The following is a 27,951-nucleotide window of genomic DNA, read 5'->3' on the forward strand; positions in this document are numbered from 1 at the left end:
TTGTTTGTGTGTGTGTGTGTTTGAACGTAATTATCACTTCTAACGTGTGTGTGTGCAGGTTTTAAGGGCTTTTTGTGTGTGTTTTGTGTAGTTGTGTACGTGTGTATTTTTTTGTCCAGATGCTGTGTTTGTGTAACAAGTGTTCAGGTGTCTCTTTGTGCCGATTTTCACCTTTTGTGTGTGTGTGTTTTCATGCTTGGGTTTAAACCTTTTTATGTGTGTTGTGTCAAAACATGTGTGTGTGACTCTGTTTTTTATATTTATTTGTCCGTATTTTTGCATCATTTGCGTCAGTCTGAATTCTTTTATCAGTTTAAGCTCGACCGTGCATGTGTGTGTGTGTGTGTGTGTGCATCAGCACCAGAGTCACAGAGTGGGTCGCTGTTTGCCTCGCTCATAGTGAGCGTCACCATGGTAACGGCACTAGCAGCGCAGTGTGAAGTGGTGGAAGAGCTTGTGGTGCTCGGTGTGATGGAGAAACAGACAGAGACTGGTTGCACAATAGGATGTGATTGGTCAGACTTGGCGATGATGTCATGCGTTTAACTGGTGCTTTAACGTGTCCCGTCTCGCTGCGTTTGTTCCGTTTAACCCTTTCATTACGGCCAGTTCACGTGTGAGTCTGTGTTTAAATGTCATTGGTGCAGAAAGATCATCAGTTCAGATCGAAGCCCAGGAGGAGCCAAGCAGAGCCGGGGGGAGAAGTGGGGAGGAGGAGGGGTGTGTCATACCGAGCATGCTCTTTGTGTTAACTTCCTGCTCTCTTCTTCCCGACAGAGACGCCCGTTCAGAGAAGCCGGTGTTCAGCAACAAGGCGAGGAAGAGACACAGCTGCACACAGAGGAGGACAGCTGGAGCCAAACCTGAGGAGTTCAGGCTGAACAGAACTCTGTGAACTCCTTTTTTCTTACCCGGCTCTGTTTTTTAGGAGAGATTCATTGATACAGACTTTAATGTTTTTGTCTGACCGTGTTTGAACTCGACGTTTTCCTCTGAGATGAAAGCTTCGTACTTTCTTTTACTCTGTGGACATTTTGACTGACAAGTTTAAGAGAAACTCGGCGAGCCGAAGGGGATTTTTTTCCCTGACGTCACCACTTTCATTTTCAGTTTGTTATCTCTCTCTCTGCCTTCTTCCTGATAGTGTTTGTTTTCTCGTAAAAGGAAGAGAAGGAAGGAACTATTTCTCAAGCGTCTCAAAAGAATTTGCATTCCAGTTTCACAAGGGAACAATACCTCCCTTGTGTGTGCTGCAGATTGTTGCTTTACTGGGGGACAATAAGCTGCCTTTGTGTGCGTTTTCTGGGAAAATGGGATCAGAAAAGGACTCGGAGTCGCCTCACTCATCAGTTAGTGGCGTCCCCAACCCTAAGTGCCGTGCGGCGGGCAAACGCCAGGGCCGTATCTCCTTCCACAGCCTCTTCCACAGCAAACGGAGCTCTCAGGGTACCAGGGGCCCCAAAGGAGGAGCCACCACCCCTGCAACGCATCATCACACCACGCAGCAGCTTCTCCCTTCTGCCTTGAGTTCAGCGCCCGCCGCAGCCTCTGCTCCGCCCACGACAGCCGCCACGACCCGCCAGGACACAGCCTCTGGCACCCCCTCAAAGCCCCTGTCCTCCAGCCAGCCGTCCCTCGGAGGAGCCACAGCCTCTGGGGAGCCCGGCCTCCTGGAGTGCCCCCTGTGCCTGGTGCGCCAGCCCGCCGACCAGCTCCCCGAGCTGCTGGGCTGCAGCCACCGCTCCTGCCTCTGCTGCCTGCGCCAGTACCTCCGCATCGAAATCACAGAGAGCCGAGTCCAGCTCAGCTGCCCCGAGTGTGCCGAGAGGCTGGCCCCGCGACAGGTGGCCGACATCTTGGATGACGCGGCCCTGCTGGAGAAGTACGAGGAGTTCCTGCTGAGGAGGTGCCTCGCCTCTGACCCGGACTGCAGATGGTGCCCGGCGCCAGACTGCGGGTAAGAACCTGCGGATGTCAGATGTATTAACGCTGCTGTGTCCCTCAGCAAAGACCGCCCCGTGTGGCTTAGTCACCAGGGTGCTGTTGTCAGGGTTTTTTCCATCGAAGACGCTAAAACCAAAAGATATTTTCACAGTCGTAACCATTAGAGGAGACAGAGCAACTTTAACGAAGCTGTTAACTGTGGCTCGACTAATCGCTGCTCAGCTTATTGTGTCAGTGCCGTCAGGTTGGAATTAGGGTTCATAAAAGTAAGCTTCATCGAGCCATTTGGAAGAATTAACAGAAGGCTGCTGGTCTTTGGCCATTTGTGCCACTTTCAGCCTCGTTTCAACCCCCCCTGTGATATTTTCACAAATATGAGACCGCTTTGAAGCTCTTATCTCGCTTCCCTTAGAGGAAATTCACCTAAAAGAAAGTTGTGAGAACAGAAACTGAACAACTGTGAGAGAGCCACAAAGTGAAGATGCAGCAGGGCCCGAGGCCTCTCCGTGACAGATGTCTGAGAGATTTCAAACGGTGTTAACCATGAGCCTCTGTGGCCTGATCAGATAACAGAGACGGACTGAAAGTAAGGAAGACAAAGTGACGAGCTGTAACTGGGTTAGAGGCTTGAGTGTTGGGCCTGTGGTTGGAGAGAGGCTCAAAGGTTTGGAGGCTGAGCAGTTTCAGGAACAAATGAGAGGCGTTTCTTTCATCGCAGAAAGCAGGAGTGATTCATTCTGTTGGTGTTTCGGTGTGTTTTGCGGGAAAGAGGACTGCAGATGTTCAGTAATATTCTTCTGCTCTGGTTTTGGAGTACAGTCACAGGGGAAAGCCACAGCATCTGTGTGGGAGCAGCATGAATCTGACCTACGTGTGTTCGCTCCTCTGCAGCCCGAGAAGATCAACTGTCCCAATTTAAAGCTTTTAAAGGGAGGCGAGCAAGTTTGCAAACACTGATTTAGAACTATTTTAGCTCCTTAAACACTGTTGGAAGGAGGTCAAATCAGGAATAATAAGATTTCCTCTCCTGGGGAGCCATAACCCTGCTTCTCAGCTGTTTTCTGCACTGCTTTGCTGTGTACATGAGGCCTGTGTAAGTGGTTACAGCGAAGATTAGTGTGACTGGACTGCTGCCAAGCATTTTATACGATACGGTGACACAACCAGGAGCCACAGAAAAGCACAAATGATGAGACGGCTCACCTTTAAAGCCTCAACTGATCAATGTACTCAAAACAAAAATGATTAAGATTATAGAGCTCTGTAAAACTCTTAGCCTCTGCAATAGTTAGCTCACCACATTCCTACTGATAGCACGATTTCAAAGGAGCCAACAGTAGTGTCTAACGTCCTTGATAAGGTGATTTCAAACCACAGCCTGCCCTCTTCGCTGCTTCCATGTTGAGTCAACAGGTATCTGCTGCCCAGCAGAGCTCTGCCTGCAGCTGCTTAACTGTGTGAGCCAGCTGATGAAGGTCTGAAAACCAGCACTTACTCTCTGAAAGTCCCCAGCGAACGTGCTGTGTTCACGTTAGAGGAGAGAACTGTTCTGGGTCGTGTTTTAAGAGTTTCTGACACCTAAACCAGATCAGGACGTAGTGGAGTCGGGGAGGAAATGTGAGACGAACACAGCGACTCAATAAGGCATCGCCCTATGGCCTGATTGCATTTTCCAGCTAACAGCTCGCAGGCCTCTGTTTACGAAACAAGTCTGAAGGAAGTCGTTTCATCTCTTGCTCGGTGCCTGAAAGAGTTTAGGCAGAAAGGAAAAGAGCACCTTTTGTTTTCTGAGCATTTCTCACACATTTTACACTCTGCAGAGTAGTAAAACAGTCTTTGAAGCAGGATCGGACCTCCGATCTGGAGTGAGTCATCCACAGTTAGGGATGAGAATAAACCTTTGATCAATACTGTAAATATTATCTCGGGAGGAGCCAGTTAATGAGCCTCTCTGCTTGCACAGAACACTCCGGTGTGATTTTAACTGGTATTAAAGTTGTTTTGGCATCTCTGCTTTGCGTTCTTGCTGCTTGTTACGTGGGGATATTTTGGCCGGGCGTCATGGAAAACAGAACAACTTTCTCAAGAACTCGATAGTAGAGATAAGGCAGATGAAAGATGCGAGTGCAATTTCCTGCCGAGTATGAAACGAAACCACAGAAGGAGAGGCCGACCGCTGCTGACCCTGATATGAAGCAGGACAATCCTCCGTCTGACGCCAGCAGTGACTCAGCCTCAGGTTGACTAAGTCCTAATTGCTATTCAGCGCAAACATCCGGTGCTGCAGAGGAACACACCGACTCACAAACCTGCCGGAGCTACAACAGTTTAAAAAGCTGGGAGCTTCTTCAGGGAAACTGTTTATAGCAGAAAAGGGACTCGTTGTGCATGTGGGAAAGTTATGTAAATGTGACCTGGTTTTCTTGAGAGCTAACCAGTGAGCACGAGTAGACAGTGAGAATGGAGCTACTTCATGATATGGCTCAAGGATACAGACACATGCCCCCAACTTTTTCCTATCATATTCACTGAGTGGAGTTGTTGATGTGCAGAGTTTGACACTTGTGAGCTGTTTTCAAGTGTAAACGTTCTCATTGTAGACTGGAAACTGGGCCAGTCGAGGTGAACCTGCAAGCATTGTGTGTCTCTAAAGAGTCACTCCTCCAATTCATTTCCACGACTTGTCCCAACAAGTCTGCCTCAGCTGGATTCCAGGTGTAATATGGTCATACATTCATCAACGGGCTCTTCAAAGAAGCAGTAAAAGTTAATGAAATCCATGAAACTCAACCCCAGAACAGCTGCTTCTGAGAGCAGTTACAAACAACAGCAGCTCCTCCTGCATTACATCTTCACAAAGTAAATGCACCTCTTCATCCCATGGTTGCTGGGACATTTAGATAAGAAGCTGGAGCTCACCATTTCTTTATGTGTTTTAACTTTTTATCTCAGTCTTTGATGACCGAATGTTTGTTTGTGTTGTGAGTTTCTCACCGAAGACAATTTTCTGTCACTAGATGACAGACAAAATGTTTTCTATTTGATGTCAAGTTAGCGTTTAGCTGTCAGATGTTGGGCTGGGTGATGCATGAAGCTAAGTGGATGCTAATCCCTCCATAACTTACAACATTATAGTGTTAGTGGAAGCTATATATAAGCTATAAGCTATATATATATATATATACGTCTCACACATTAAAGACAGGAAGTGTTTCAAAACAAATTTTGTTGAATGAAGGAAGTTGCTTAGAAAGCACTTGTGTTCAGTTCAGCATTCAGCAGGTGAAGAACACTTAATATCCCTTCAGCAGCTGGTCTGAAACAGACTTTTCCACTCAAGATTTTATCAGTTCTGACCAACAAAACACTGGAAATCTGGCACTAATCCCAGGGGTTGAGGGTGGAGACTGAAAATCGGCCCATTAAGACGACACATCAGCTCATTTAAAGCGACTGTCGCTCTGCTCTAATAAAATCCTGATTTTATAACCACAGCCTCATCTGACAGAATCACAGTTAAAGTAGCTTAAAGACAGCGTCTGAGCAGTGAATTCAGCTGAATTACATGGACCTTGACCTCGAAGCAGCAGAATATTTCTTCATTCTTCTCCTGCACAAAGATGGTGGTCCAACTAAATGATGAATGAAGTTGAGCTCTAACTGTAGCTCAACTCTTTAACTGAATTAACTGAAGTTATACACATCATTTGGAGCTTAATTTAGAAAAACTTGATATGACCAGCTGCCGTTGTTAGATGCAACACCAACTAGTGTTGAAAACAGCGTTCACAAACAAAGACAAAGACATTATTTTGCAGGGAAATTAGAGGAACGATGTAAATGTTCTCCCTGCACTGCGTGTTTTCCTTTGCCATGTTTTCTTGCTCCAACACACTTCAAATAACTGGTTCAGCTCTTCTTCAGCCCTTTAAGTTACATGTTAGAAACTTGGAAAATATCCAGGGCTGTGGCCTTTAAAGACCAGGTTAGGGAAACACTATTCCACTTAAACTCAGCATAAGCAGGAAGGGGGTTCAAATGTCATGGAGAAGATATTTGAAGTGACATCATGGCGTGGCTTTGTGGTGTTGCTCTGGCTGAAGGTTTAAAAGTTGAACCAGCTCTGAACTGGCTGAAAATGAGCTGATTTAGGACATAAAATGGATGTGTAGATAAGGAACTGATCATTAGAGGACAGCGTGTTAGTGCTGTGTTTTTTAGCCTGTTGAAGGTAACAGAAGGAAGTGCCTCATCGAAATGCTTTTTCTCACAAAGCCGTCGTCACCCTGGGACGGAAACAGAAAACCTCACAACACGATAAGCATCAGAGACACGCCAAAGCTTTTGTTTGGGTGTCACATCTTGTTTTGGATCTAAAACAGAGATAGTTCTGCTGTTTTTCAGTTTCAGAATCGATCATTTCATAAAAGATCACAACACAAGAGATGCACCTCTGAGCTGCTCCGCTCACCCAGCCAACGAGGTTCTGACCCGTGTGGCTGTCAGACGTGAGGATTCAGCGAGAACAAAGACTGACCCTCAGCCGTCTGCTCTGGTTGTCAGTTGCCAAGGCGACTATCAATAGCACACAGGGACCGTTGCCTGGGTAACAGGAGTTGGGACTTAATTGCACTGATCAATACCCCGTGTGCATGTGTGCACCCTCGTTGTGAATTTTGAGCTGTTGTGGTCGGCAGAGGCAGGATGTACGTTTGTGTTTCTCACGTTTCTGCGTGAGTCAGACGGATGTGTGCTGAGTTTATCCCGGTGTTAAACACAGCCGGCTGTTGGTGCGCATCTGTGTGTGCAGCGTTGCATTTAAAGGCTCAGCGGGGCTCCCAGGTGGCTCTTGGTGGAGATGAGCGCTGACAGGACTGTCTGTGCACGCTTCCTCTCCAAACACAGCACGTCGGCACTCATAAAACACCCCCGCCTCCCCTTCCTCTTTTCTTCTCTCTCTGTTTTGTTGTCTTTTACATTTATACCTCAGCTCTTGATCTTAAGCACCCCCTTTGCTCTCTCTTTTTCCTGTCCCATCCTGTAAAAATCTGTTCAGCTGAGCTTTAAAATCCATCAGCCGTGACACAGTGTTGACATGAAAAGCTGTTGTAGCAGTCCTGAGTGAGTGAAGCAGTTTATCGTGGAGGAGTCCATCGATTTTACTTTTAACCAAACTGAATTGTCTTAACAACTATCAGATTATTGGTCCTGTAAGCTTTAGTGTAGCCAGTAATCATGCAAAAAGATTCAATTCAATTGGCTTTAGTGATCTTTTTATGTGTCAGTCTGCCACGAGAGGATGGATTTTAATCGCCTTCTTATCCTTCTGTTTTTGTTTCATGGCACTGATGTAAATTTTTTAGGAAGGTGGTTAGGTTTTTAAAAAGGAAAATAAATAGTTAACAAAGCTGTCTTTCTTGTGAAGAGTCGTTTGACACTCTGATGTTGCAGATAAAAATGCAAAAATGTTATGTTTTTTTTATCTCGCTTGTAAATTGAAAGCTTGCGCATTTGTTCAAGCATTGAATGAGATGTGAAGCCTGGAAAATATGGCAGATAGCAGGTATGTTTTGAGCTGGAGAGGATGGTTAACTCTTTTGAGGAATGTCACATCTTGTCTTATCTTGTTCCTCTCATTGTGAAAGCCATCGCAGTCAACATGCATTTATGTGCACTTTACTCAAATATTTATTTATACTTAATAAAAGGCTGTAAAGTTATCTAAATTATTCAATTTGATGCAGCAGTAAGTAATTATATTAATCCATAAGTATACAGAAAGGTTCATTAAACCCCTAAAAAGAGATGCAGAAAGCTTAAAGTGCATTGAAATGACACAGAAAATCATGTACTATTTTTTGCACATTGCTATGAGAGACATTTTTACCAGATTTATGTGTATCTCATCTCCTAAATAGAATGAAAGATGGCTGAAGTGAAACAATAATGAGGCCTTCTCTTGACTTAGCTGTGTGCTAATGTTAGCCGTGTTCAACTAAATGCTAATGTTAGCTGTGTTCAGCTCAATGCCAATGTTAGCTGTGTACTAATGTTAGCCGTGTTCAGCTCAATGCTAATGTTAGCTGTGTGCCAATGTTAGCTGTGTTCAGCTAAATGCCAATGTTAGCCGTGTGCTAATGTTAGCCGTGTTTAGCTAAATGCTAATGTTAGATTAATGTTTCTCAGACCTGAAAAGTAAAATCCAGCCTTTCAGCTGATGGGATTGTGTATTTTTAGGTTTGTTACGTGTGAAACTGACCGTTTGAATTTGTTAAACTACCATTGGTGCCCTTTAGTTCCACCCATATCACTTTGGTCTTTCGTGACACCACACATCAAGCAGCAATTGATTCATGATGAGCATCAGTAAATCCAGTGGAGGCTTTTTTGTGCAGAGCACCACTTTGTGCATTTCTATCAGAGCCAACGCTCATTAGCTCCACAACCCTGAACAACTGAGCTGTGACCATAAAGGAGTTGACATTCAGCCTGACAGGAGATGCCTGATATTTTTATCATGAGCTTTGTTAGTGCAAACTTGTAACTTCCCCAACACACTTTCTCATTACACAAGTGATAACAGACAAGTTCAAACAAAGCTCGATCTTCCTCGTTGATCATATTTGCAACCAATCATTTCTTCAGCCTTACAGTCACAAAAGCTGCCTTTCTTTTACCTTCTTTACTGCCAGTTAGTGGTGTTCATCTCTCCCATATAAGACGATTCAATACGACTCAGGATAATGTTTTCTGACATAGAATGACTTAGTGCAGTTTGATACAGTTTTTGGTATTTGTTTAATGTAGATATTCAAATTAAAACAGATATTCTCTATGAATGTGGCATTGGTTCGCTACCTTCAAATAGGTGTATTTGACAAGAGACTAACAAGTATTTTGATGCCTCATAGCAGAAGAAAAATGCATTTGATAGTTCTTGATTGAGTCTGGCTCACAATTACTCAGTGACTTTATTCTAATTTGGTGATTTTGCTCCATGTGATGTGACAGTGTTGTATGAAAGCAATAATCAGTTTAAGAGTACAAACTAAAAGATTTTAAGTTAGCAGTGTGTTGTTTCTGTTTCTGTATTTATCAGACGCTTTTATCCAAAGCGACTTACAAATGAAGATATAACAGCTATAAAAAGCTAACAATAAGCTACATAGAAGGAACCCAGGAGTCCGACTCTGTCAGAGGGGACAGAGTAGAGATAGGGTGCAGGCATAGAAGGAAGTGCAGAAAGACTTTATTATTCACGTTTTAGCAGTTATTTGGTTAATTTAAGTGCAGATGTTGTCACAAAGGTGCATCATCAACCACATCATTGTGAAATGTTGGTTGACGAATCCATTTTTAGACTAAATGTGACCTTTTCTTGTAGAATTTTGGCTAATTTTCGGGTCCTACTTGCACCGAGGATTTTCTTTTGGGTGCCAGGATTCTCAATATTGACCTTAAAGTCAGAGTAAAACTGAAATAACTGCAGAACAATGTGTTATGAACTATTCGGTCAAGCATAGAGTTTATATTTCTGTATTTATCAGACGCTTTTATCCAAAGCGACTTACAAATGAAGATATAACAGCTATATAAAAAGCTAACAATAAGCTCCATAGAAGGAACCCAGGAGTCCGACTCTGTCAGAGGGGACAGAGTAGAGATAGGGTGCAGGCATAGAAGGAAGTGCAGAAAGACTTTATTATTCACGTTTTAGCAGTTATTTGGTTAATTTAAGTGCAGATGTTGTCACAAAGGTGCATCATCAACCACATCATTGTGAAATGTTGGTTGACGAATCCATTTTTAGACAAAATGTGACCTTTTCTTGTAGAATTTTGGCTAATTTTCGGGTCCTACTTTTCTTTTGTGTGCCAGGATTCTCAATATTGACCTTAAAGTCAGAGTAAAACTGAAATAACTGCAGAACAATGTGTTATGAACTATTCGGTCAAGCATAGAGTTTCTGTTTCTGTATTTATCAGACGCTTTTATCCAAAGCGACTTACAAATGAAGATATAACAGCTTTATAAAAAGCTAACAATAAGCTCCATAGAAGGAACCCAGGAGTCCGACTCTGTCAGAGGGGACAGAGTAGAGATAGGGTGCAGGCATAGAAGGAAGAGCAGAAAGATAAAGTGCAGAGATAGAGGGGGGAGGGAAGTACAAGGTAAGTGCTGGGATAGGAGATGCTCTCTGAAGAGCTGGGTTTTCAGGAGCTTCTTGAAGATAGACAGGGACGCCCCTGTTCTGGTAGCGCTCGGTAGGTCATTCCACCATCGTGGGACGACACATGAACAGAGTTTGGATTGTCTTAGGCGTGGTGTAGGAGCTGCTAGACGACAATCCTGGGACCAACGGAGGGACCCAGTTGGGACAGAAGCCTTTGCAAGAGCATTCAAGTAGATGGGAGCCGTTCCATTAAGCTCTTTGTAGCTAACATCAGGGACTTGAACCTGATGCAGGCGGCTAAGGGCAGCCAGAGGAGCTCAATGAACAGAGGGGGGGCGTGTTCTTTTAGGCTGATCCAAGACCAGACGTGCAGTTCAGTTTTTGGGAGGTTAAGTTGGAGGTGATGGGCTTTCATCCATGTTGATATGTCAGAGAGACAGTCTGAGATTCGTGCTGAGAATCTGTGGTCGTCAGGTGGGAATGACAGATTTTATTAGGTTTACTGTAACTAAAGTATTTTCTTTGAGCTTGTAGCTTTACACCGTGTGTCTATTTGCTAAATCGTTGTCCTGTCAGTGTGTTTGAGGTGTTAATGAGGAACATGGAGCTGCTGTGTTGGAGCAGTGTAGTTTGTCATGTTATCGCTTTCTCCACGCTAATTTTGCTTTAATAGAACGACCTAAACACACAGCTAATGTTCTGAGAAGTGGCAGCAGCTTTGTTTTGTCAGAGTAGAAAAAAGCTGAAGTCCCTGCTTGCTTTTATTTGGCTACTTTCCACTCCTACGACATGTTTTCACCCACTTAGCTTTGTCACATTTTTTCATGATGCTGTCCTTTGTGAATGCTCCTGTGATTGGCACTCTGCTCTCTCTCAGTCTCGTTCATTTCCTTATTTGTCCTCATCATTCCGAAAACCGTGTTCTGGTACATTTAACGTTTTCATTTAATCAAATTAAGTGTTGACATGTACGTAAACAGATTTTTAAAGAGTACTGATGACTCACCCGGCACTCTGGGCCTTTTCTAACCAATGAGACGTTGGATTAAATGTTGATGTTCAGTAGAGCTGACCTGGAACTTTGGGCTTTTCCAAAGAGTCTCACTGGAAACACTTTGCTGAGGGGAATACAACTCGGACATTTTATGGGAACTTGAAATGGAAGTCAATCAACAGAATTACTGTTAAGAAGTCTTGATCCACCCCTCATTTCTTTATGTGTTGCCCTGAAAACTTTTAATAGGTTAAAAGATTCACTGAAATGTATAAATACGAATAGTTGAAGAGTTTGTTCAATTTTAGGGAGCTTTAAAGTGAATATCTGGTCTGAGCTCCTTTATTCTCCAACACAGCCGAACCCTCTGAGACGAGCTTTCTGTAATTTCTTTAAGGAGTCTTCAGGAATAGTTCTCCAGGCTTCTTGAAGGACATCCCAAAGCTCTTCTTTGGATGTGGGCTGCCTTTTGTTCCGTTCTCTGTCAGATGATCCCACACTGCTTCAATAATGTTGAGGTCCGGGCTCTGGGGAGGATTCATCCCTCCATAAGACCTGTTGCCACTGATTTTCAGTCCACTTCTTGTGTCATTTGGCACAGCTCAGCCTTTTCTCCCTGTTTCCCTTCCTTAAGAACGGCTTCTTGACAGCCACCCTTCCATGGAGACCATTTCTGATGAGGCTTGGGCCAACAGTAGATGGATCAGCTGAAGGTCCAGATGCATCTCTCAGGTCCTGTCAGGTCACAGCTGGATTTTTTCCTCTTTCTTAAGGACATCACTTTCAGATCCTGTTCATCTGCTGGAGATAGTTTTTTAGGCCTGACACTTCTTCTTTTGTCCTCCACTTGTCCAGTTTCCTCAAATGTTTTAAGGACACACTGCACACCATGCTGAGATATGCCAAGTTTTCAGCTAATAGCTCTTTGGGAATCACCTTGTTGCTGCAGAAATCCTATTTTCTGTCTGTCAAACTGTGTTATCTTTGCTGTTTTTCATAGATGCAACTAAAGAAATGGGAACAAATGATGTGTCTTTGTGATAAAGTGCCTAAAGATCCAATTTAAAATGGCTTCTTTGCTAAGTTGTCTGTTCTGTGTCGACACAACACTGGTTCATCCCTTGAGTTAGGAGCCTTTTTTCTGCTTGAATCAGTCATAGGTCAGAGTTAAGGGGCTTAACAAAGAGGAAACTGAGTGAAAAAGCAGAAAATGTCCAGAGAAAAACTCTGAAAGACCTTCAGAAAGCTGGAGAACTATTGATCAGGAAACTTTAAAGATTATAAGAATGTCTGGCTGCTGGAAAGGAAAAGAAAAAGAAAAAAGGACTTTTGAACATTATTCTTTGTTTGTATTACAGTAGAATCCCCTGGAAAAAAGTTTTTTGTGCTTTTATTGCCTTAAAATGAGCCATTTGTGTCTACAGAAGCAGCAGAATTTGCATAGCTGCAAACCACACTCAAGGGTCTCTTGCTTTCTTTTGCAGCCACTGAAGTTCTCTGGCATGCTTGGAGTGTCTAATGAGTCGTATTCTGTTTGACTCGTGCCACTAATGCTTCAATCCAGTCTCTTACTCCTCAGTGCCGTCAGTAATTGATTGTACAATTTATCTGATAGTCTGCAGTTGGACTTCTGGGCTACATGATGGACTGAAGTGTTTGATTGCCATTAGCAGATGTCGGTGCAGATTCTCAGTCATTGTAATCTTAACAACTTGAATAAGGGTGAATTGAAGAAGAAGAATTGAAGAAGGCTTTTGGATGAGAGGTGAAACACCTTCAAGAACTTAGAATAAGTCCAGTTGTCTTTATTCAAGCTCTTAGGATTGACATTTTCAGGCTGAAAACATCTTTTTTTGACTGGAAATGCTCGGTGTGATGCTATATTCTCAAGTTTTCCGTTGCATCTGTGCATTTATACTGCAGAACAGGGTTGGAAACACGGATGTGAAGACTCCTGAGTTCTGATTCTCAGACTGCGCAGAAACCGGTTTGCTCAGGCGTCTCTGTGTAGGTGTAACGTGTGACTGTTTCCCTCCCAGGTTTGCCGTCATCGCCTCAGGCTGTGCCAGCTGTCCCCGGCTGGTTTGCCGCAGAGAAGGCTGCGGAGCAGAGTTTTGCTACCACTGTAAACAAGCATGGCACCCGAACCAGACCTGCGACTCGGCCCGCCAGCAGAGGGCGCAGTCCCTGCACACCCACAGCAACCACTCACCCAGCTACACACAGGAACAAGGCCCTGGTGAGTACCGAAAACGCCTCGCTGCTGGGGGTGATTTATCTAAAGCAACCACAGTCTGTCGCTGACGTCTCACTCTGCTTATGAGAAGCTGCAGAAACAAACAGAGTCTTCACCGGCAGCATATCCGGCATGAAAGTCTTTCACACCTGTCAGAGCGTGTCCTCCGTGTGTCAGAAACCCGTCAAGCGTCTGATGCAGCAGCTCCTCGGCGTTCCCAGCGCTGAGGGAAGTGCTCTGCTTCAGTCGAGCACGAGGAACTATTTATATCGCAGTCTCTCCTCTCCATAGTTTAATGACTGCAGCATCCTGTCACCTTTTCCAATGTCAACAAAACACGGAGTTCCTGAAGTTTTTATTCCCTGTAAATGGATTCAAGTCAGCGGTTTACCTAAAACCTGCAGCCTGGTCTCATGAAAAGGCGTGTTATTGTGTTATTACAACACTTTTTTCTACTTTTGTCATTTTCCGCCACGTATTTCGATGAAATGACGTCCTGCTCGAGCGTGAAAGGAGACCCTCCACCATACTTTTCTGAAACTAAAGCGCTATTTATACGCATTGCCACGAGGACACAGTGCAACATCACCTACAAAAATGGTGGTGTGGGTGCGTTTGAGTTGATTTTTGTCTGTAACATCCTTTTTTGCATTATCTGAAGCAGACTTTGGAAATGTTGCATATCAGTTTCACAGATATGAGCAAAATGTGCACCTTTCAGCTACATTTAATGTAATTAATGTAAAGTGATACCTGAAAAACTCCATTTGAGCAGAGTCTATTCTTAACTTTAAATGGCTTTAATGTGGCTCTAAACTCAACATCCATTTTTGCATTTCAGGCCTGCAACAAACAGGTAGAAACTTAGGTAGAAAAGTAATGATGGAAAGTGTAGCAGGTGATGGATGAGTCTCTGAGGAGCAAAGATGTTCAGAGGAGCTCCAGTTTGTCCACAAATGTGTTTAAAACAATGTTCCTCAGAGAAAGACTGGAAGGGATCTGCATATTTCTGCCTCTACAGAGCAGAATATCATCAAAGCTTTCAAGGAATCTGGAGGAGTTTCAGTGTAAAGGACGAGGGAGCAAGGCTGGATACCCGTGACCTCTGACCCCTCAAGAACCGTCATTCATCAGCAGCTGATAGAAGCACATGGACAAGGGATTACTGTGGAAACCTTTGTAAAGCACCACAATACAGAGTTCCATTCACAAGCTTTACTGTGCAGGAAAGAAGCCTGATGTTAACCTCGTCCACTTCTCTGGGCTCGGAGGCGTCTGGGATGGACCGTCACACGGTGGAAACGTGTGCTGTGGTCAGACCCATCAGTATTCCACATCTTTGCTGGAAGAAATGGAGCAAAGAGCAAAAGCAGCATCCAGCCTGCTGTCAGCAACCAGTCCCTGCAGCCAGGCTCTGTGATGGTATGGGGTTGGATCAGGGGGCAAAGCTCATTTCCACTTCTGTGACGGCAGCATTAATGCAGAAAAGTTCACTGAGATTTTACAGCAACATATGCTGCCTTCAAGGCCACATCTTTTCCTGGGACGTCCCAGCATTGTTCAAGCAGACCATGGAAAACCACATTCTGCCACATTCCTGAGGCCTGGCTGAGGAAGAAGAGGTACGGGTGCTGGACTGGCTGCCTGCAGTCCTGACCTGTCCCCAGCAGAGAAACAACCACCCCCCCGCACTGCTGCACACCTTAAGACCTGTTTCAGGAAGAATGGGACAAAATAACAGCTGGAACTCTGCATCACTTGTTGTTCCTCAGAGTCAGAACGGCTTTAAGTGTCGGCAGAAGGAAACAAAGTGGGAAAAGGTCTGAAATGTAAAACTGGATGTTTATTAACGAACTAGATTAGGTTGACAGGAAAAACCTTCAAATATCTTTAGTTTATTATGTCTGCAATTAAATAAAAGTCAAAGTAAATTACTTCATTTTTCAGATTTTAGGGCTTAGATCATCTTCAGTCCAAAGTACTCTTTTGTCTCCCTAAAATATTGGATCAGCCGGTGAGAAAGTTTCTTATCTAAGCTTATCTGGATTCCTGCTTTAATCCTAATTTGATTAAAAATCCAGCAAGTAAACCCCCCCAGATGCCCTCGTTTCTTCACTTCCAGTCTGCCTCTCTGTGCCAAGACAGCGATTTGTATGTCTGTCACTGCTGCTTAGCGTCCAAACAGAGAAGGAGGCGCAGAAGAAGAAGAATGTGAGGGAAGGAGATGTGTAGAGATGGCAGGAGGAGTGGAAAACAGGAAGAGAGTGAGGGTGAAATCACGTCAGCAGATTACGGAGCAACCACCCCTGCAGGCAGAGGTAAAATGGCCTTTAAAGAGCAGGGAGCAGAGTTCAAACACACTGAATTTACTTCAAATGCATTAGAGGAAAAAGTGCTGCAATTGTCCAATCCATTACTCTGATGAGCTTTGATCTCTCTGCCAACAGCAGAGAAGAACGACCCAACGGGACGATTATCGGGTTGTGTTTTCCAGTCATGCTTTGTTCTTCTGAATGTTGAAAATAAGTTTAAATGTGTGGTTGTTTCAAGCAGAAACAGACCAAGGGAAGCCAGCCGGGTCATTTTTATCACCAAGCTTTCACAGAAGCTAAAAAACTCAGTTCTTGTCTTTATTCGTTCATTTTTTCATTAATTTCGGCTTTTTTTGGGTGAATTTTGTGGTATTTCTTGTGTCATTATCCTGTTGTGGAAGCCATGAGCTTTATCTTTTTTACACAGCGTATCTGCTTTCAGTATTTGCTCTTTATTTGAATCGAAAGGTGAAATACTCCCCGTGTTACAGGCTGCAGCACGAGCCCAAACTATGATAGCTCCACCTCCGTGCTGGACACTGAGAGACGTGTTTCTGAGCTGCATCGGGTTTGTTTCTGTGTTCATTTGCAAACTTCCTTTGCTGTTTTCTGTGGTGAAGCTGCAGAAAAGGTTCTCTTGTGATGAACTTTTTCCATGAAGGTGATATTTGTGCACAGTGGAACAGAAAACTACCAACCAATCAATCATCATGAAGGTCTTTTCCAGTAAAACAGGCTTTTCTTTGTCTTTTCTAACCCAGGGTTCAGTTATGGGCATCTTTTACTCCACATTTACATGCTTCCTTGCTGCCACAGATATGTGGATGACTCAAATCTCTGTCACCAGATCGCCTGGAGATTTTTAATTAAATAATTAAAATGTAATCTAATAATTAATTACAAACAATCATTAAGTCGCTGGAGCAAAATAAAACAAGAAACCGGATGATCCTGAATTTCCTTTTGTGAAACAAAGACAGAACGAAGCTCGTTGTCAGTTGAACAGTTAAAAAATCTGAGCTCAGCTTCACTCTTTGAGGTTAAAAACTACGAACCAAGCAGAAGAAATCCGGCTGTTATTATGGACTCAGTCAGCCGTTTGACCTAAAAACGATGGTAACATCTTAAGTGCTTTTCTGGGATTCGTTTTTTAATGTTTAATGTTAGATAGCTTCTTACTGAGATTGCAGCGTGTTCACAAGTGTGATATTATATATATATTATATTACATATTATTAAGGTCTGACACCTCATCTTGGGTTTTTTTAAGTGTCTAAATTATTTTCACCTATTGTCACTTTTGATGTTAGAAATTGACAGAAAACACTTTTAGTTTTGAGTATTTTACTCTATCTACACCTGACTTTCTAAGAATAATCCAAATATAACCGCTGCTACGTCTCACAGCTGCTAACAGACACAATGCCGCCTCCGTGGAATCATTCATGCATGGACACCAACCACAAGTGCTGCTTTTATGTTCTTCATGTAAACACACCATAAAGTCTCACCATTTATTACCTTTTTATTCAAACAACTCACCCAGGGACTCCCAAACAACCCACTTTATAGAACCGCTGCTACTTTGTATAAATATATATGTGTGTGTGTCTATTTGAATGAGACACTTGTTGTCCTGATAAAAGGCTCGACAAACATCAACCTCCTTATTTCCCTAAAATGCTGGATATTCCTCTACCAGTGCACGGATAAGGGCTGCATCGATTATTGAAACGATTAATCGACTAATTATTAATTAGTTAATTACTAATTAAAACAATCTAAAACTGAAAAAGGATACATTCAAGCCTTATTTCATCTTGGCTTTTAACATTAACATTAACTGAAAATGGCTGTAATGCACCAAGAAGTCAAATCAATACCAAAAAGTGTAAAATAATACAGCCTGGTTGTAACTGTGGACTGTGAAGCTGAATGATACAATTTTAATGTTAAAATCCAAGACAACTCGGTTTATTTATAGCTAGCAGGCTACGCTAACAAGCTAAATATCTTACCATGGTGAGTCTCCCAGAGCTCCAACCTGCTTCCTCTCCAAATGTTCGTGCTCCCGTGAGGTCGGCTTTACAAAACTTGCAGGTAATCTGTTTTTTAAGGGTGTTGAGGGTGAAATGCTCCCAGATCCTGGACACTTTTGGACAGAGGACTGTAAATAAGCCGCCGTGCTTCTACAAATCATCTCCTGCTATTATTTACCTTAACGCGCATGCGTCTCTAAGCAGAGATAGGCAGGAAGTAAGATGACTCACTCCGTATGAAAAATGATGTTCAGCTCGACAGCGTGAAAAAAACGTGTGATGACGTAACCGACAATTAAATACGTCGGCGACTAATTATGTTATCGATTATGGTCGATAACGTCGACTAATCGTTGCACCCTGAGCACGGATAATCGCGACATAATCCACTTCCTTTCTGTCTCCAGCTGATGACATCAAGCCCTGCCCTCGCTGCGGCGCCTACATCATCAAGATGAACGATGGGAGCTGCAATCACATGACCTGCGCCGTCTGCGGCTGCGAGTTCTGCTGGCTCTGCATGAAGGAGATCTCCGACCTGCACTACCTCAGGTACTCACACCCTTCCGCAGCAGCTCCTTTACATGTGTACATTTACAGGTTTTTCCCCAGTTTCTTCCCTCATTTTTCCGTCCATCAGTCCATCCGGCTGCACCTTCTGGGGGAAGAAGCCTTGGAGCAGGAAGAAGAAGATCTTATGGCAGCTGGGAACTCTGATCGGAGCTCCGGTCGGCATCACCCTCATCGCAGGCATCGCTGTCCCCGCCATGGTCATCGGCATACCGGTTTATGTCGGCCGGAAGGTGAGAAACCTGCACTCCGATAAACCTGCAGGATTTCATGGAAAAGGAACGAAAATTATAACAGTTTTTAAACTTATTTAATCGATTAATGTTGTTGACCGTCAGTGTTGCTCTTTTCTCATCTGTTGTGGAATTTTCTCTTTGCTGGAAGGAGATTTTTAATCAGAGAGCCTTTGATTTGAGCACCAAAAAGCACCAAAACAGTCCAAGCAGTAGTGATTTAGGGCATTGTGTAAGCATGACTGGCTTCTTATCAGTGGGATGGGCCATTTACAGGTTAGATGAGACAGCAGAGCCTCAAACAAACAGTTATCAATTAAAACTCTGGAGTTTTATTGATTTGCTCTGTATTTATAGTTTTTATGACAGGTGACGGTTAGAGTTTGGCTCAGTGACACATTCAAAGACAACAAATGCCTTCGTTTTAACGTGAAGATAAGACAAAGTTTATTAGCCATTTGTTAAAGTACACAGGAATTATTGTGCAGAGGACACTCTGAGTGCCAACATGAGCAGGAGTAAACATTAAAAACAGTAAAATAATACAATAATATAATAAAATAATAATAATAATAATAAAATAACGATAAATATCAGATGCTTCACCAAAGATACCGAACGTTTCCCGGTTGATTGTCAATGAACAGAGATGATGGTACTTTGTTTTTTCCATCAGTCTCACTGTAGCAGGGAAGAAAATTAGCTTAAAATATAAATAAAGTAAGAGAAATAAGTCTGAGGAGATGTAATAAGTGTGTTTAGTCACTTTCAGCCCTGATATAACTGGAGAAAAACTTAAAAATGTTTAAAGGAAATAACCAATGAACAGGTCTCTCTCCTGAATGAGACTCTGGGTCTGTGTGAATAAAGGTTAATGAATAAAATAAAGTAACTCAGTTTAGCAGTTTGGTTTTTCTTGGTTCAGTAAGTAAATAATAGATAAAAATATTGTGAAACGACGATGCTTCGTAATGTGTTTTCTAACGAATGCACTCTGACGCACCGCTGTGCAACACTTCTTTCATCTTTATGGTCAATTCGCTCCACATTTACCGTCTCCTCGTCTGCAGAAACCAGAAGAAGAAAACCACAGACATGCTGTTGCAATCCTGCTCTTATGATTCTTTTGTTGAGTTTCACTTTGCTTTTTTTTAACTTGTAGCTGAAAGTTTTCAGGAATTGACGAGTTCTCTCAGTTCCTCAGAGTTTCCACTGACGTAAAGCTGGAAGTCTGTGATGCTTAGTTTAAAGTCTAATATTTGATATTATTTGGTTGAGATTAGAATTAGTGCCCTTTGCTGTTTGTTTCTCATCTTTTTGTGCGATTATTTGGTCTAAAATCTACTTGGCGCAGAAAACCGCGGCCCCGATTTGCCTTTAAAAAGCTGTAAACTTTCCAGATGTGCTGACATCACTGCTGTGTCATGCCTCTGCCTGGAAGAGGAAGGCAGAAGTGTTTGGTTGGAGCTTTGTGGCGCATCTGTGGTACTGCAGCGCCCTCCTGTGGATAAGAATAGAACTGCACGTGTTCTGTGGAGATATGGTGACTCACCCAAACATCTTCTGGTGATGGAGGAGGCATGAAGTCATCGGTTTAGTGGATGAGATCCTGAAGGCTGATCGGTATCTGCATGCAGACACCTTGTGTCTCTCAGCACTAAGTGAGGCTCATTCGGTGTTTTCTCCTCTCGTGTTTGAGGGATTGAGATGAAGCCGAACTCATGTGTGGAGGTACAGATGCCTGGAATAGTTAGCCTATGCAGTGCTGTGCAACCAGCCCTCATTTCTGGACTTTATTGTGGTCTTTTAAAGGGGTTTAGTAGCTCTCCAGGTCATTACAACTGTCCAGCCTCTGTTTTTGACTGGATTTCCACTTATTTTTGCACATTTTTAGATAAATCACTGCATTGAGGGGAGTAACGGTGCCTCCTCGTCCACCGAGCCAGGAGAGACCATCGAGTTGGTCAAAAACCTGCTGTGGGATGATGTTTCCCAGGTGGGAGTCTGAGGATCCTGTGAGATCTTCCCTGCTCCCGTCACACCTGTTGATGCTCATTTCTCTGCGGCTCATATTTGGTCCAGGAAGTGTTTCGGAGCAGTTTTGTTCCTCCATGACAAGCGAAACGACAGGATTCAGTTTCTGTCTGTTAATATTTGTGTTGGTTTGTGCCGTTTGCTGCAGAGGAACCTGGAAAGAAACTGATGGTTTTAACAACCATTATCCAGCAGAAACACTGGTTTTTCTTGGATTAATCTGGCATTTTATTTGCTTTAATTTTACTGGAAATACAAAGAGACTTTTCCTCAGATGAATTACTGTCTTGAAGAGGCATAAATATTGAAAATGTGAATAAATTTAACTCTTTTCAGGAGATTTCTAAAAGAATCTGGAATAAATAAGGATGGATGCAGAATAAGGAACTCTCTTCTTTTCTTCTTCTTTTTAACATATTTTTAGAGGAACGACTTTAATATTTTACACATTTGTTTAGAAATGAAATCATCTGCTTGTTCCTACAATAATGAAGCTTTATTTTCAGTCTCATAATGCGAGAAACTGAGCAACAAATCATGTTTTCATGCAAGTCAGCCATCTTTACACGGCTGTCAGTGATTATTCATTTGATTTCTTGTAGTTGTGATGATTAATGAAACGTTTTCTGCTCAGAATGACTGAAAAACATTCATTTTAGAGGCAGATGTGTAGATTATTCTGCTTTCATGAACCGCAGAAACCAGAATCTTTTAGAAATGAGACCCGGAAGGTTTCCGTGTTTATTTTAGCTTCACTGACGGTCTTTTAAACTCCGCCCCCTGCTGCAGATCCACGCCCACTACGAGCTGAAGAAGACGTCCCGCCACAGAAGGAACTTGGCCATCACAGGGGGCGTGGCCCTGTCCATCATCACCGCCCCCGTCATCGCAGCCGTCAGCGTGGGTAAGAAACCGCCATCTGCTGTGTGATTAGATGGAAAGAAACAGATGATTCTCCAGGTTTGCATTGATTAGCCACGGTTTTCTTGTCCTTTCCAGGCATCGGCGTCCCCATCATGTTGGCCTACGTGTACGGCGTTGTGCCCATCTCGCTGTGCAGGGGAGGCGGCTGTGGTGTCAGCAGAGGGAAGGGCCGGGGCGTGCGGATCGACTTCGATGACGACGATGGACCGATCACAGGTGAAGACTCAGAACAGTCGCAGCTGACTGACTGAATTCAACGTTTTTCACGCGTTAAAAGGCGAAATCTTCTGGTTCTACAGTGGCGGATGCGTGGCGAGCCTTTAAGTCTCCGAGCCTCGGAGAGAGCAGCCTGGACGGAGCGGTCAGCGGTCTGAGCACCACTTCCCCCAGCGAGGGGCTCTCCGTGGCCCCTGGGGCTCTGGGCGACACCCCCCACTTCAACACCCTGGCGGGTGGCGCTCTGGGAACACGCACCAGCAAGTACAGCAGGTTAGGAGTCCGATGATGAAGTCATTTAGCTGAATTTAACGAAAGTGAAAACGTCTCTGGGTGCTAAAATATATTTTCCTGGTCAAACTCGGTTTATTCCTCTGGGGAAGTTCTCTGATGAAGGTGTTTTTGCTGCTTCAGGCTGGAGGTTCAGCCAGGGGAGCTCGCTAAAGAATCAGTCCAGAGAGAGACGGGCAGCCTGGGAGCAGGAAGTGACTGCGCCAGCACCCGGGGAATGGCGGGGTCCATCATCTCCTCCTACACCCTACCTGACAGGTGAACGGGCTTCTTCTTCTCCTCTCTTCTCAGGCACTTTACGCTGTTCTCAGCATCATAAGGGACACAAAGGGAACCAGCAGACATCAGAGCTGCCATTTCAAACAGTTGCTGAGATTTGAAAATAGTCTTTCTGACGAGTTTGACCTGAAACCCTCTGGAGTTTCAACTGTGGTCCAACACAGCTGTGAGGCCTAAAAGCATAAAGATGCTCTCCTGAGTCTGTGTTTACCACAGATCCATCCATCCATCCATCCTTTCATCCATCCATCCATCCATCCATCCATCCATCCATTCATCCTTCCATCCATCCATCCATCCATCCATCCATCCATCCATCCATCCATCCATCCATCCATCTTCCATCCATCCATCCATCCATCCATCCATCCATCCTTTCATCCATCCATCCATCCATCCATCCATCCATCCATCCATCCATCCATCCATCCATCCATCCATCCATCCATCCATCCATCTTCCATCCATCCATCCATCCATCCTTTCATCCATCCTTTCATCCATCCTTTCATCCATCCATCCATCCATCCATCCTTTCATCCATCCATCCATCCATCCATCCATCCATCCATCCTTCCATCCTTCCATCCTTCCATCCATCCATCCATCCATCCATCCATCCATCCATCCATCCATAAATCCATCCATCCGTCCATCCATCCATCCATCCATCCATCCATCCATCCATCCATCCATCCTTCCATCCATCCATCCATCCTTCCATCCATCCATCCATCCATCCATCCATCCATCCATCCATCCATCCTTCCATCCATCCATCCATCCATCCATCCATCCATCCATCCTTCCATCCATCCATCCATCCATCCATCCATCCATCCATCCTTCCATCCATCCATCCTTCCATCCATCCATCCATCATCCATCCATCCTTTCATCCATCCTTTCATCCATCCGTCCATCCATCCATCCATCCATCCATCCATCCATCCATCCATCCATCCTTCCATCCATCCATCCATCCTTCCATCCATCCATCCATCCATCCATCCATCCATCCATCCATCCATCCATCCATCCATCCATCCATCCATCCATCCATCCATCCTTCCATCCATCCATCCATCCATCCATCCATCCATCCATCCTTCCATCCATCCATCCTTCCATCCATCCATCCATCATCCATCCATCCTTTCATCCATCCTTTCATCCATCCTTTCATCCATCCATCCATCCATCCTTTCATCCATCCTTTCATCCATCCATCCATCCATCTTCCATCCATCCTTTCATCCATCCTTCCATCCATCTTCCATCCATCCTTTCATCCATCCATCCATCCATCCATCCATCCTTCCATCCTTTCATCCATCCATCCATTATCTGCCTCTTCTCTGGGCTCAGCAGCTTTAACAGAGAAGCCCAGACATCCCCGCCCACTTCCTGCAGCTCTTCTGGGGGGACCCCGAGGCGTTCCCAGGCCATAGTCTCTCCAACGTGTCCTGGGTCTTCCCCGGGTCTCCTCCCAGTGGGACGGGCCCTGAACACCTCACCAGGGAGGCTTCCAGGGGGCATCCTAACCAGATGCCACCTCATCTGACTCCAGCAGCGGTTCTACTCTGAGCCCCTCCTGGATGACTGAGCTTCTCACCCGATCTCTAAGGGAGGCCCAGACACCCTGCGGAGGAAACCCATTTTAGCCGCTTGTATTCGCGATCTCGTTCTTTCGGTCTCTTCCCACAGCTCGTGACCAAAGGTGAGGATGGGAACATAGATTGACCAGTAAATAGAGAGCTTCGCCTTCTGGCTCAGCTCCTTCTTCACAGCGACGGGTCGGTGCAGAGCCTGAAACACTGCAGACGCCGCACCGATCCGCCGTCAATCCATTCGTCCTTCACTCATGAACAAGACCCCGAGATACTTGAACTCCTCCACTTGGGGAAGGATCTCATTCCTGACCCGGAGAGAGCATTCCACCCTTTTCCGGCTGAGGATCGTGGTCTTACTACAGCATCATTTAAAAATGATTAAAAGAGCAAATTTAGTGCTTTAAAAGCAGACGAGAACACCTTAAAATGTGTTGTGTACATTTAAAAAGGATTGCAGCAGCTGCAGGATGAATTTAGTCGTGCTGCACTGCTGACAGCCTGCTGTGATATCTCAGGTGTGCTGTGTGTTTCTCTACATCTTCTTTAGATTCTTTCTGTGAAAACACATATTTTTAGAGTTTTTGGTTTGAAGGACTTCTGCTGGCAACTCGGACGCTTCTTTCCATCTGTTATTCCTGCCAACAGGAAAGTTGTTTGTACGTTGGAGGGGTTGATTGAGCTCTCCAAAACCAATTAATACCTGGAACTGAGCTCTCTGCTCAGCTTTAAGACTATCCGGGCAGACAGAGACTGCAGACAGAGCGCTAACAGCAAAGGAGGAGGATCACAGAGCTGGTTAACAACAGATAATCCTGGACATGTCCCCAGAACTGTTGGTTGTGAGTTTCTGTCCATGATGTCTGCTGAGAGTTCACCTGAGTTACCTGCTGACCTGTGTGTGACATCATCAGCTCAGTTGTTGCTAAGCTACAGAAGCAACACCCACTGATGGAGACCTCTGGAGATTTCTACCACACCTTCCTCTCTGCTACATGTTTGTCAGCTGATTTAATGTTTTATTTTATTTCATTATCTATGAAAATAGCATTTCTTTGACAACGATTTATACTGTATGAATATAATTCCCCTCAAGTGGAATTTAATTGAATTGAATTGAATTGAATTGAATTGAATTGAATTGAATTGAATTGAATTTTTGTCTCCGCAGGGAGTGCACCAACCTGGAGATCCAGGTGGACATCGAGACCAAACCCAGCCATCTCTGCCTGACCAGTGAAGAGGACCTAACCCCACACCCGGGCTCTGCTGCCATGGCGACCGCCTCCGGAGGGGAGGAGCCTCAGGACTGCAGCTCCAGAAGGGGTGGGGCTTTATCGGGCTCGGTGTTGGGGCTGTCACCGGGAGCGTCAGTCAGGGAGGGGCTCAGAGACGTCACCCTGGCTCAGCCGGAGAGCATCCGCAGCGACCTGGAAATGTCAGACACTCAGTCGGACGACATCGCCGAGCTGACGTCGGACGACTGCGACTCGCCTCACCCGAAAAGCTGCCGCCCAGCGGCAGGCCAGCCCCCCTCCTGCCGAGCCCTGAACCCCGCCACCGACGGCCTTCGCTGTCCCGCAGACGGCAACGTCATCCTCTACGTCTGAGAGACCTCTGAGGATCGCACAAAACCTTTCAAACCCTGAACAGTTAAACCTTCTCCGATTCAAAGCTTTTTTCTCTCATCTCTCGTCTGCTGCTTTTTGCGACTCACAGACAGCGTCTTAAACACAGACAGCGTTTGTTTACTCCTGTCTGTCCGTCCGTCTGTCCTATCTACCTGCCAATCTCCTCTCTGAGTAAATGGTCAGGGTTCTACCTCTGAGAACTGTAAGATGATGACTTATGTTTACTCCTTGGTGCAAAATGCCTTGGCTACTTAAGCAAAAAAAAAAGAATATAGGTACAAATTTATAAGATTTATTGCAAAGCTAAAACGATAAAAGGAGGTGAAATGTCACCAAGCACAGCAGAGAGGAACGAATCGTGGGGATGTTTGAGATGTGAATGAATGAGGACTTTCAGCTGCTGTGGCTTTACTTTTCTTTTTTTCCTCTATTTATATTCAGACTATCGTGGAATTGTATTTTATTTGCTGCGTGCTTGAGTCTGCGTGAGATGTTTGTTGTGTGGAAGGTTTCAATGAGCAGAGTTTCTTACTCCTGAGGAGGAGGAGGAGGAGGAGGATGAAGACGACGGGGGTGAAAATCCACACCACAGAAATGAATAAATGAGGGATTTCTCACGCTGACGCGACAGAACCTGAAGCAGCTTTGGTGAAAAGCAGAGCAGCTTATTTTTGCTTTTTAATGTACAAATAAATTACTGAGAAATATTGGAAAGTTTAGCTTTATTAGAAGCTTTTTTTAGCATAAAAATTTGTATTTTCTGTAATTTCACGGCGAAGAAACACAAAGGTATTGATGCAGGAAGTGTGCTTCCACTGTTTTTCCAGAGCTTTCAGTCTTCCTCAGCGGGTTGAGTCTGTTCAAGTGTCTGCAGAATAAAAACGATGAGATATGGATTAAAGCTGTGGGGAAAAGCTTGTAAATGGACTTAAACTTTAGAACTGAAGTTAAATGCATTCACCTGATATAAACAGTGTTTGGCTGCAGCTCAGGATCCTTTTCACATCTGATTGATCGATAGATTATATTCTTAGTTGAATGATTGGCTGTTTTTTCAGTTCTTTAACAGGAAATAATCAGAAAAGCGTGTTTTTATTTCCCAAACTCTGAACCGAGTCACGTTTGGATTCTTTAGCTTTCAGAACCTTTCTTAAAAGATGCTCCTGGAAGCTCTGAGGGAACGTTTTGCTGCTGCTTCACCTCTTCCTGCTGTCTGGTCGCGTCAGAACTCTCCCACGGTTTGTTTCTGCCGTGTGTCACGTGACCAGGTTTGATGGCCGGCTGCCTTATCGACACTCGCTGACCAGCACAACTGGTTCTGGTGGTTTTGGTTCCTGGCGTCTTCGCTGTCTGACACACTTGGACGTTTTGTGTGTGAATGAGCACCTGATGAATGTACTTGTGTCCCACTTTTTTATTTAACCGAGCACATGTGCACTTTACCTGAATTGATCTAATTTATCCTCTTTTTTTTTTTTGCTTGTCGTCATCAGTTTACTTGAGTTGCAAACTAAAGTCTGTGGTACAACCAAAATAAATCACCTACCAGAGGGCCTTTTATGTTGGATGTAACTGAAGAAGTATTTGGCTCCAAAACGTTTATGTCGCGTTTATCTGTCAGTATTTTTGACTTCAAAGAACTGAGAAGTGTTTTTATCGATGCTGTGATGCAAGGACTATACATAACTTATTGCGTTTTATATTTTCTTTTATAAATTTGTGTTGTGCTAATTGTTTTTACAAGCCAGTGTCACTTTTGGACAACTGATTTTGGAGCCAAACATTTCAATTTCAATAAGCTTTTCAATCACAGCCTGACTTGTTTCTTAGCTTTGTATCACCTCCGTGCTTCTGTTTAAAAAAGGTTCCCCCCACGGGTTTTCCTTTGTCCTGAAAGGGATCAAACTCGGGAACCTTTCCCATCTCAGTGGCTTTATGGATTTCGCTGCTTATGTGACTCGGCGGTGCTTCGTTTGGTCTACACTTGTCACTAGTTTCAGCCTGTCTGTTAAAAACACACGAATGTACCACAGGGGGGGAAACCCGGACTTCCTTTAAGAGTCTGAAAGAGTGTTTTATCTTGTTAGGATCACGGCTGGATCTGTTTTTATTTTGAGAAGGTTTATAGATAGCAATATTTAAGTGTTATTGTACAGCTTGTGTATTTCCTGTCGCTGTTAAGCCCCGATCTGATGAGGGGTTGTACATGCAGGACTGTGAAAGACGAATTGTGGACCTTTTGAGGAAAAATGAATAAACACAATCTAATGTTGCACCAAAGCAGTGATTTGTTGTTCATTTTATTGATTTTGTTCAACAGAAAGCTATTGATCTCTCATAGAGGATCAGCGTCTTTATTAGCAACAGTTTGGTGAGTAGAATAAAGACAAAGTTAAACGTGAAACAGTCTTCTGATCATTTCAAGCAGCACTAAAGGTGGGAACTTCACTGAAGAATCAACATGA

At 44.1% G+C, this 27,951-nt stretch overlaps 2 protein-coding genes across 2 annotated transcripts in view; one reads left to right on the top strand and one right to left on the bottom strand.

Annotated features, from left to right (window-relative positions):
• Positions 1-27,951, bottom strand: part of LOC140275544 (tripartite motif-containing protein 16-like) — a 292,422-nt gene that overhangs the window by 228,888 nt on the left and 35,583 nt on the right. The gene's annotated exons all lie outside the window — the stretch shown is intronic.
• rnf19b (ring finger protein 19B) lies at positions 902-27,766 on the top strand. Its single transcript, XM_072371046.1, has 9 exons — positions 902-1,957; positions 13,151-13,350; positions 18,106-18,250; positions 18,339-18,501; positions 21,325-21,439; positions 21,535-21,675; positions 21,759-21,948; positions 22,090-22,224; positions 25,027-27,766. The coding sequence occupies exons 1-9, from the start codon at positions 1,311-1,313 to the stop codon at positions 25,463-25,465; spliced, it is 2,175 nt and encodes a 724-aa protein (XP_072227147.1). The 5' UTR covers positions 902-1,310; the 3' UTR covers positions 25,466-27,766.

Source organism: Leuresthes tenuis, unplaced genomic scaffold (assembly GCF_036924035.1).
Source record: "Leuresthes tenuis unplaced genomic scaffold, fLeuTen1.0.hap1 SCAF_18, whole genome shotgun sequence".
NCBI classification, from domain to species: Eukaryota; Metazoa; Chordata; class Actinopteri; order Atheriniformes; family Atherinopsidae; genus Leuresthes; species Leuresthes tenuis.

Coding starts and splice junctions, on each gene's coding strand:
- rnf19b (XM_072371046.1), top strand. CDS start 1,311: ATGGGATCAGAAAAGGACTCGGAGTCGCCTCACTCATCAGTTAGTGGC. Junction 1,958..13,150: donor TGCCCGGCGCCAGACTGCGG/GTAAGAACCTGC, acceptor TTTCCCTCCCAG/GTTTGCCGTCATCGCCTCAG. Junction 18,502..21,324: donor CGGTTTATGTCGGCCGGAAG/GTGAGAAACCTG, acceptor CCCCTGCTGCAG/ATCCACGCCCACTACGAGCT.